Consider the following 11,370-nt stretch of genomic DNA (forward strand, 5'->3'; position numbering starts at 1 on the left):
GGCGTCCGGAGGCGGGAGGCGCGGCCTGCGCGGAGCCAAGGGCAGGAGCACCCTGCGGGCAGCAGGGGGTTTGGAGCTGCACGACCAGTCATGGTTTGACCCGCTCTGTCTAACGCCAGTCTGCTTTATTAACTGACTTTGCTCGGTGCTACAGCCTTCGCTGCTTGAAAGCTGCCCATTTACAGGTCTCCTGTAAATATAATTGATCTAGTAGTTGAAGATTGGATAGTTTTGATTTGGTTTTTTATTGTTTGGGGTTTTTTAAGCTAAATAAGAACCACTGAAAGGTCTCAAAGCAGCTTGTCTCACCAGCACTTAAGTACATGACAAACCTGCTTAGTGTGTACATGCACCGCTTCTCATCTACTTTCCATCCAGCAAAGCTCGTGGTGCAGTGGACTTAGGAGTCATTAATGACACCTCGGAGCTACTGAAAAAGCTCGAAGAAATCCTTTATGCCAAGACACATGTTCTCCTTCAGACACAAATCTGAGCCTTCCTTCAAAGGATGCCTCTGCATATTAATTATCCAATTTAATAAATTACATTGCACTTATTTAGCAAAGCAAACACTAAATCTGGAGCGAGCCATTCCTTACGTTGCCATTTCTTTTATATTTGTGATTTTTAAAAATTTAGTAACAAGCAATTAAATACATGCACACTGGCAAGTAATTTATTTAACAGTATAAGCTGGCTTTGAACTAGAGGTACCTGTTCCATTTTTCTGTTATTAAACACAGACTTTAAGATAGCAGCAGTAGCCTGGACTCTAACCTCTCCCACAAGACAGGGCCTCAAAGACACAAATAACAGGGGTTTTTTTCCAGACTAGTTATTATGCCACGTTTCATAAAGTATGATCTTTAAATTTAGAATGTTTTACCCAACTATTTTTTTTTTGCCTACCCATGGCCACAGCTGGTTCCTGTTCTTAGGTGGCATGACGGGCACCTTGGGGTACGTACTCACATTGGTTTTGTTGTATTCATCTTCAAAACACTTCACGTGGAAATAATTTTTCACTTGATTCCACTTTATCCCTTATTTATAAAAAAACAATTTCAAGGGAACTGCCTCTGAATGCGATGCTGCTGCATGACATTCAAACTGCACATCTTGCTCTCCTGCAGTACACTGAAGTATTTTTGCAGTTTATTTAAAAATGTAACAGAACAGAGCAACAACCCAATTCAGACTTGTCCAAAATGATACATTCCCATTTTTGTATGTATTTGCACGTTTTAATTTAAGATCACTTCAGATGTATGGAATGAAAGACTGAATGTTATTGTCACCTTTACCATTGAAAAACATTCATAAGGAAGTTACTGAAACGCAAAGTCTAATATATGTGAAGCTGACAAAATACCAATGTATTGTTAATTACGGGTGTGCTGAGTATGCTGTTTAGTAAGATTTCTGAAACAGTTAAATACAGAGATCGTATGCTCTTTTTTATTGGCATACAGTCACTACCCATATAAGTGCATTTGTGTCAAAAAATAATTATTTATCATATTTACAGGAAGTGACAGAATTGCAGTTGTTGGCAGAGTATATAAAGCTTTTCATACACAATCTTTTTTATTATTAGACAGAGGATATAAAATCTGAACTGAAAATCAAATTCAATGCATCATGGAAACTGTATTCCTCAGTAGCTTTTCTTCAACTTAATTCTAGTTTCTTTCTCTCAAAAGACATCCTTCCATGGCATCTGAACTGTTACGCTACCCACTTTTCAAAAAGTCCTCACTTATACCAAGAGCAAATAGTGTACTGGATCAATACATCACTGCTTGTATCCATACCGATGCAGGTAAGAGTAGCGTGTTGCAAATTATGCCTTATTTCGCTAACAGGTATGAATGCTTACTCTATGTAAACTGACTTAATTGGGGGGGTATGTTATTATAACTGATTATTTATCTGTAACAGTGTCTTGATAAACATGCATGTATTCACCAGCCATTAGCTTGTCTAATAAACATAATTAAAATGTGTTTCTTTGCACTGAAGCAGTTTACTTCTGCATCTGATTTATGAAACAAAATTACAGTGGCAAAAATGCTGCGTAGCCGAATTCCAGTTTTAGTTAAATGGATTAATCTGTTCATGAAGACATGCTTTGCAAGTTGCCTGTACTAGAATATTTTTTTCTTAGAAGACACACACAGCCATCAAAGAGATCTTCCTTTGATGTTAAGCTTTTTATCTTTTCCACAATTGGTAACATACCAGACCTTCTAGGGACAGAGCAATTTTCCTGAATTAATCTTCTGTAACACTCACTGGCCTAGGGGTTTGCTTTACTGGTTGTTTTTGTTTTGTCTCATTTTAATGTGAATTAAATTAAATTAAATTAATTAATTCACACTCTTGTCGCAAACAGCAACAGTTCATTTCATAAAGAATCACAGAATGTATTGGGTTGGAAGGGACCTTGAAAGATCCTCTGGTCCAACCCCAATGCAGTGAGCAGGGACAATGTTACCAGATCAGGCTGCTGAGAGCCCCATCAAGCCTGACCTCGAGTGTCTCCAGGGATGGGAGAAGGAGGTAACTGGTGACCTCTTTCACACTTCATGGTGATATTAAAAAACAAAAAATTAGATACGTTGCTGTCTAATCAGTGTACTGGCTTTACAGGAATCGCAATTCTCAGAGCACTAACAAAAATAACCAGTTTTAATGTTCACTACACATTTAATGCAAGTGCTAAAATGTTACGTTAACCTATTACCAGATTTCTAATGTGTACTGAGTGCCATTTATAAATATATTCCTTAAAAACATCTAAAATGCTGAGTCTTGTTCCTGTAATATCCCTGAACATCCAGAAAGTTCTCTCTGAAGACTGGGTGAGGAATAGAGTTCCAGAGCTTAACACTGTCGCACAAGATCAGTCAGTTGCACACGCTGCTAATGGGGTTCAGGCCATTTAAGTAGAGCTTGTATTACAGTGACCCAGATTTTACACACACAGCATATATTACTTGCTAGTCCAAATAAAAACGTTATTTAAAAATCTATTACACATATCTAAAGGAAAAAATAAGATGTCATGTCTTTTTTCTTCCACACCCCCCATAAATTAATCTCATCATGTCCATGGATAACGTATTTTGACAAGTGTTTTACGTTAAAATCTTTTTCAAGTACTTTAAAAATTTGTTATAGCAAAAAGCTGCGTTTTTCTTTTCTGTCTTTTTTTAAAAGTACTTTCTACAATTTAACACAAAATTCAGGTGCAAGAATTTTAAACAAAAAATGAACTAAAGAGCTTTATTGACATCACAGTACATTCAATAGTAATTTTAAGAACATTACAGCTGAAAGAGAATGGCATGTTTTATATTCTTAATAAGCACTACCGTTCTTGAAAAAATGTAATACAAAGAAATCCTATTAGGTATTTCATTCTGAGCAGCATTTGGAAAAAATACACCTATTTACAGATAAAAAAAGGATTCTGGTTTCACCTACATAGCCACAATGTGCCTCTATAATGAGACAAGCCTTTTATAACTCATGGAATTTGTAAACGTCATAGCACTGGTGCCATAATAATTCCTCAGCGTTTACGACGAAGAGGAGTTGTTGATCTGAAAAATAAAGGAAAAGGGGGAGAAAGTTAATTGGAAAAAACAGAAGACCCCCAAACCCACACACAGTTTAGGCTTAGTAATTAATAGTTTTAAAAGATTTTCCAAAGTTACTTTTGCCCAAGACAAAAAATTTAATAAATACCATACTTTATTAAAAAAACGTTCATATGCCGTACACATGAAGACGAATATCAATTTTTTTTTAAAGTCAGACAAAATACTTAAAAAGTATACTACCTTGATCGCGACTTAGACTTGTGTTTGCGGCTTGCCTTCTTACCAGACCTTTGAGATTTCTCCATGGAGCATGACCGAATATGCTTCGATTTCTTAGCCTTCTTTTCTTTACTGCTCCCAGGTGATTCAGAACTACTCCTCGCGCTAGATTCAGAGCCTGACTGTTTTTTGCTATCTTTGGTAGAAATTTTTTTGCTTTCTTGTCTGGAATCCTGCCTTATTATTTTCACACATATTGTCTCACCACGAGTGAAAGTTCTTTCGCTGTCTCTTTTTCTCTTTAACCTACTGTCGTCATGATTGCCAGCCTTACTTTCTTTTTCCTCTTTTTTGGGCTTATCTTTTCTCTTTTCCTGATCTCTCTCCCTTTCTCTGTTCTTTTTTCTGTCTTTATCTACCCCTCCGCCCTGCTCCTTCTTCCGTTCTTGATCTTTACCCTCACTTTTATGTTTGTGCCTATTTCCAGCGGGGCTTCTACGCTGGTCTTCAGTTTTACGCCTATCCCTGCTTCTGCTGCGGCTCGCCCGGTTGGCTCGCCGGTCTCTTGAACGGCTGCTACTTCTACGTCTATCCCAGCTTCTCTCTCTCGAGGGACTCCGATTTCTTCGCCTTTCCCCTCTGTCAGCACTGCGATTTCTGCTAGATCTCCTCCTTTCCCTTATTTTCTCCCTGCTCCTACTCCTCTCTCTCCTGTTTCTGTGGGAATAACTCCTGCTTCTGCTGCGCCTAACTTTATGTGAAGGTGTCCTACTGCGACTGTGTCGCTTCTTCCTTTTAGGAGAGGAAGAACGTGAAGAGCTGCGACTACTACCTGAGCTGCTGCTATAGGAGGAACTGGATACTGTGCTGCTACTGCTACTGCTTCTGCTATTGCTGCTGCTGCTACCGCTGCTTGAGCTTCTCGACCCACTCCTTCCTGCCCTCTCTTTACCCTCTTTTTTGAGTTCTGTATCAGGGGCGATTGCATTTGGAGATCTTTTCTTTTCATGAACCATATCTGCTTCGAGTTCTTTTGCCTCCTGTGATGCCAAGTTACTGTTTTGTTCTTTGTTGATGAATTCATTCATCTCTTTTGAAACTTTTTCATTTTGTAGCTTTTCTTCTGGAAAAAATACAAAAGAAAAATACAATTAATTTGGAGTAATATGTCAGTAATTTCCACACTGTTACTTTTGGCAAAACCAGATTTCCAAGTACCTTTCATAATACTTTTAATTAATATGCTGACTGCCATCACACCAACTACCTACCAAACAACTTGTTATTTTAGTTTTTGTTTGGTTTTTTTTTTTATAGTTCTGGTAAAGTTGTCCTCCTGGTTTAGAAAAAGTGCACAACTGAGACACTTTTAGAAGTTCCTGATGTTATTTCATGTTTCAGTGGTTTAAGACACAGTTCTCAAACAAATGTCCTGGAGCACCAGAACTCCCCAGTTCACCTGCACACACGTACTTATCCTCCTGCAACCTTCTGACACACCTGATTCTCCCCTTCTCCCTCCTGCTGTACCTACGCTTCCTGCCCTCCTTCCAGCCCCGTTCATCTGGATTCTGAGTGACCACTGGCTGGTCTGGAGAAGCTGTATCTCCCACCCAGTGCATGGGTGGCCTCTCAACCTCAGAACAATGTTGGCTGTACCTGTGTGTTTTGTAGCCGTCATCACCCAAAAAAGTCCAAGAGAAGTACCTTCTGAAGTAGTGATGCATGGGGGTTTTTTTTTGAAAGAAATACCAGGTTTATGGTGTTTTCCATGGATAACTTAGGTTAGTCCTAAATGCTAACCCGTACAAGCAATTTATGTTTCTCCTTATTTTTAACAGGTTTTATAGCCAATGAATTCCAAGGAAGAGAGGAACAGCGTAAGAAGGAGACTTGTAGATAATTCTTTGCTTAAGACTTAGCTCAAAAGTTAAGACCGCAGCATTTAATAGAGACAGATGGTGAAGCTCTTAGAAAACAAAGAGGTAATGTCAGTTGAGATTATAGGTAAGCTTGGTAGTCAGCAAATATTTAAAACATGGTAAGACAACAGGGCATTTAAAAATACATTTCCTGAAAGTAACAATCAGTATCAGGCCAAGATTTTCCTGTAGAAAAATAAAGGAATTCAGACCCTCAGAGCATTTTCCAGAGGTTTCTGGCTTCAAAGAAATTTTACTTATTTCTATTCAACCTAGGATCATCTGCATCACTGGCCAAATTTATCTCCCCTTCTCATTTTAAACTGAACCCAGAAAAAATAGCTGACATGCAAGATTTTTAGCCAAAAAATGGCCTTTTGATGTGGGCCATCAGTTTCTGAATTAACTTCGGGAACAAAACTGCATCTGGAAACTCAGAGTGATCCAAATGGCAACTGAAGGTCAAATCTAACCCAGAAAACAACTCCATCTGGTCCACAAGTTATTAGGCAATGCAGGCAGAAGCAGTATATGTTACAACATGCTGTGTTGTACATAAGAAGTCTTCTGCCTTCCCCAAAAAGCTGCTACAGATGAGACCATGCGTTTCGTATTCTTTGGTATTTGGATGTATAGCATCAGCTGGTTTAGTTTACTATTTCTGTAAATAGCCCCATGGAGGTGTCCCCAAACTGACATCTGGCTTCCTGCACTAGGAAAACAGAGGTCATAGGCCACCACTCAATCACTTTCCATATGCCCATCTTCTTATGCATAAATCTTAAAACACTCAGAGACAGATGGGAATATTAAGGAAACCAGAAGTTTAGATTATTCAGTCTTTTATTAAGTGATCCATATGTCTTATTTCTAGGCCTTTAAAATAAAAGGAAGAAATCATCCATCTTAAAATAAGAAAAACAAAAGTATGCTATATTAATTAGCACTTTCATTCTCCTCCAGCTTTTGAATTTAGATCATGACTTCTTACCTTGTATTAGTCTGCTGATCTGGACTGCTCTTCAGCAGTGCAAGGTGACTGTGACACCCTTTTGACCTACATTACTGGTACAAAAGGAGAACCCTTGCAACCCTCTGAAAAGCAGATCACAGATTTCTTTCTTTAATTTATTTTAAATCAAGCCTGACAGCTTCTCAGAGGCTAAGTGCGAACTGACTGGGTTCAATAATCTTTCCCCAGTATGAGATATGAAAACCTCAGTTATGAAGATGCAACATATGGAAGGAAACCTCAACTACAACTGAGAACGACAAGTTCAAAGAAACTGCAGCCTCCCACTGGGCACTGCAAAAGGTGCACTGCACAGGATCACATAACAGAAAAGGAAGTTTTTCAGATGACGTGAAATGTGCTTCTAGGTATATGAACTATGAATATATGAATATTCAACTTTAAGGAATCAAGTTCATATAAGCTGCAGTCTGGTGCAGAAAGATGAAATTTACCCCCCAGTCACAACTGAGATACTAATGATTTTTATAAAACACATTATACACACAGACACATTTTTATAAAGTAACACTATTACTTATATAGCACTATATATATATATATATACACATATCTATATATATATCTATATATATGGCTATATGCATCATGTCTACTCTTTTAACACCAAAAGTAAAATGGTTTATGGAAAATACTACATGGGTATTTTTTTTCTTATTAGGAAAACAAGCAGCAAAGCTCATTTTGATCAAGTAGCTCAAACCTCGTTTGTTAAAACTTTTTAATTAAGAATATTATTTCTAAATTTGGCTTCACATTTTTTGGTTTCAAATGCCTTTTCCCTCCCACCAATTTACATATACTAAGCAGTAAACTCAGTAGACAGCAGCAGAGTAAGAAGACAATACATAATTTACCTTCTAGCTGTTTTTCTAGTAGTAGTTGCTGTTCTCTCTCTTTTCTCCAAAACGCTTCCTGTTTTTGCCTGATTCTGTGCCGTAATTCCTCATCATCAGTATCAGATGACTCAGAGCCTCTGTCGCTCCTCTCATCTTCACTGTCTCCTGATCCATAACCACCCAGTCCACCTGCGTGCATAAAGTCCAGTCTATCACGAGGAAAGGTTAAGCTCTGTTCTTAATATTTCTGTGGGGCAAAGAGGAGAGTAACATTGCCCTTCCTTCACTTCCTCTTCTCTGAAGAAGTCACTTTATTCTGGTAAGTGCCAGTGGTGTTTGACTGGTGTGATCAAGGCCCCCATATCTGCATTGATGCTCACTGTCTGGTTCTACTCCTTCTGGACAGCTCGTCTATTTTCCGCAAGCAACCACTGTGATCACGGTACTTTTTCCATCGTATGGAAAGGCAAAAAAAGCTCCCTGCAGAGATCGTAACAGTGCCTGCCTCTGCATCAGCAACCGGACAGAAAATGCCTGGGACCTTTCCCAGAAGACATCTCTGAAATGACTTCAGCCGCCTCCGTAGTCCAAGGCTACAGAAATTCTGAATGCCATATCAATTTTCCTATACTGATTCAGAAAACACTGCACTTTGACAGGTATGGAGATGGAACAGAAATGGACATTCTTCTCCCCTAGAGACATTAATAACTACTGGACTGATAAGAAAGATAAAGTCACTTTGAACATCTGACATGGAGATATTTTACTTTATTTCAGTCTGAGGTTCTTACGATCTTTATTGCGTTAGGTTTAAAACCCGTGAACACTTGTGATGATAACATTCATTCTAATTCACTGGAATTCCACATAACGAACACATAACTGATCACTGACACCGCTGTGGTATGTTTCAGATGATAAAAAGCATGTTGGGAAAAGCATGTTGTGTCTCAAGCTGGAATTTCAATCTCTTTTTCCTGTGTTGTTTCTGGTAATGTATGATATGGGAGCCTCTGTGCTTATGTAGCTTTTCAATAAAATAATAATTCCAAAGATTACAGTATTTTTATTTATAGACTTTCACATTACTCTTCTATCAACTTTCCCTTCTTGTTTGGATGGATCAAAATAGGAGAAAAACACAAAACAGTATTCTCTGAAGACTGTGGTGTGCTGCTGAAACAATCATACTTTGAAAAGTAAATTTATCTATGCATTCTTTGGCTTTTGTGTATTTTCAAAATTAGGGCAAGATTCTCATACACTAACTCACACTGACTCCAAAAACCATCCCACTTATATCAGTAGGATCACCTGTGAAACAAACAAAGGTGCTGATAAAGTTATTGGAAAGCGACCCATACTCCTCGGCAATTAAAATCTAGTTTCAAAATGCAATTTCTAGAAACGCAAGGCAAGAGTGAAACTCCCCCTTTAAGCCCTCTCAAAAATAAGGAACATACTTACCGAGTCCAGTGAGAGAAGCCAGTGCACTGGACTGTGCCAGCTGTTTTGCAGGAGCTTTGTATCACATCAACAACAGGAACAACATGTTAACACAAATAGCCACGATTTCATAGTCATGAGTCTATGGTATTGTTAAATCTACTACTATTGCTGCTCTTTGGAGGGAGAGAAGAAACATTAAAAACGCATCATCCATTTAAAACCAATTCTAGATTTTCCGACCACGAAGATTTATAATTTAACTGCAAATTAATAGTGAACAGAAAAAAAGTAACAAAGATATACTCATAAATCACTTTCCAAGTTACAGCATCTGCACATAATTCTCAAGTTTCAGTAGTTAACATATTTTGATTAACTCAGTTATGTTAAAAAAAATCTGTTACGTAAGTACAATACATGTTAATAGTGACAGCAAATGAATTACTAATTGAGGACTCAGAGTTTGTCTCTTTTTACTTCTGAACAGCTAAGAACTTCAGATAAAGATGACAGTATTAAGAAACAGCTACAACTCAAGAGCCAGTGACACACAGGTATAATTTTAACTAAATAAATGAATTATATGAAAGAAATGGAATAAATGGAATAACTGAAGTAACTCACAATTACACTGCACAGGACAACAGTACACAATTACTGGATTTGAACTCTACCAAGTTGGATGCATTATACTGGAATTGTTCTTGGGGGATAACTATGGAGGTTAAATGTTCTAGAGACATGCAAAAATAGAATATTCACAGAAGAAACTAAACAAAAAAAGCATACCTTTAGTTGCTTTACGGTGAACATCTTTGGCCACGTAATAAATTTCTTCATTTGTGACATCTAAGAGAATCTCGGTCAGCAGCATTTTTGTCAGCATCATCTGAAGAAAATTGTATACACAATTAAAGGCTAAAACCTCTTGAATATGATGCATTCAAATTATATCCATAGAGCTTTACTTCTTTTGATGGCTATGGAAGTACTCTCCTGTTTTGTTTAATGGTTTCTTTCAACAGAAAAAAATCTTCAGTCTGAAGTTGTTTAAATTTGCTGTGATACATGAACCTTCAGACCAGTTTGTATTTTGACTGTGAACTGTATCCACATTTATTACACACAGCTCTCCATCCAGGGCACTGATTCCTTGCCAAAGATGATACAACAAATGAATACATAAATTAAAAATGTACTTAGGCTGATCCCATTTATTCTTTTGAAAAATAAAGAGCACAGTCCAGTATACTGTCCAGTATGCTGCCTCACAGCCCTCAGATCATCAGAGGTTACTTATACAGGACTTTATTATTAAATATTTACTACAAAAATGGAAAAAGCTGGTACCTAGCTCTCCAAGCTGCTCAGTCTGGCCATGCACTTTATGTTCATCAACTTTTTAGAAAGCAGGGCCTTCACTAACAAGGTTTCAATTGTACAATTAGCACACAACTACAATGTCAAAACATGAAGTTTCTACAGAGACAGTGCAATTGTTCCTGGTCTAGGACTTAAGTTTCTAGCGCTTCCTTCCAAGAATGCATTTCTTAAATTCCCTTTCACAGGAACTGAGGTTGAAGCACAGATTTCAGACAGGGGCACTGAATCATTAGAAGTTTTCAGGAATCTGACAAGTTAAGCCGAGCCACAGAATTAGTAACAACCAATGTAAAGATTACAGTCACTACATGATTTCACTAAATATGAGTTATATAATCTATACCCTTGTTTATATGAGAAAGACAGCATTATAAAAAAGAGACACAAAAATATAACCTTGCTTTACGGTATGGTATGTATCATACCTCTATTGACAGCATCAGGCAAAGTGTTTTACTTTGCTATGTCTGAAAAATATGAGCAAATAAGACAGAAATACTTAGTGAGAACTACATTATTAATACCATTTGATACTCCTTTTCTTCTTCTGTCATTTCTGGTTCACTTTGCTCCTCTTGAGGAGCTGGGGATGGACTCCTGCTGATTTTCCCAACGCTTACAGCTTCTGTGTTTTCAGCATCTTCATCTTCCTCATCACTGTCCTACAAGAAGAGCATCATACAGTTCAGGAAAAACTTAGATGCAAATCTCACTAGTTTCTATTTGTGATAGTCAACTTGATTTACTTTGTACAGAAATCTGTATTAGAGTTACCATAAAACTCTTTAATTCTTTCCTCCCTCCTAATAAACATGCAAGTACCTCTCCACCCACATGAGGTAAGTAAATACACAGTTGTCAGTTTACTGCCAGAGAGGTACTCAGAACTGCAAAAAATGAGATAACTGCTAAAG

At 37.7% G+C, this 11,370-nt stretch overlaps 1 protein-coding gene across 1 annotated transcript; it reads right to left on the reverse strand.

Moving 5' to 3' along the window:
- Positions 1–3,088: 3,088 nt before the first annotated feature.
- Positions 3,089–11,118, reverse strand: PNISR (PNN-interacting serine/arginine-rich protein; the record flags this gene model as incomplete). The annotated part of the gene is made up of 6 exons (XM_010180307.1): positions 3,089–3,608; positions 3,849–4,950; positions 7,640–7,810; positions 9,092–9,145; positions 9,863–9,962; positions 10,981–11,118. Coding segments are annotated over 6 exons (1,596 nt in total), but the record flags the coding sequence as incomplete, so codon positions are not given.
- Between the last annotated feature and the right edge of the window lie 252 nt (positions 11,119–11,370).

This window comes from Mesitornis unicolor, unplaced genomic scaffold (genome assembly GCF_000695765.1).
Source record: "Mesitornis unicolor isolate BGI_N332 unplaced genomic scaffold, ASM69576v1 Scaffold54562, whole genome shotgun sequence".
Lineage (NCBI taxonomy): Eukaryota > Metazoa > Chordata > Aves > Mesitornithiformes > Mesitornithidae > Mesitornis > Mesitornis unicolor.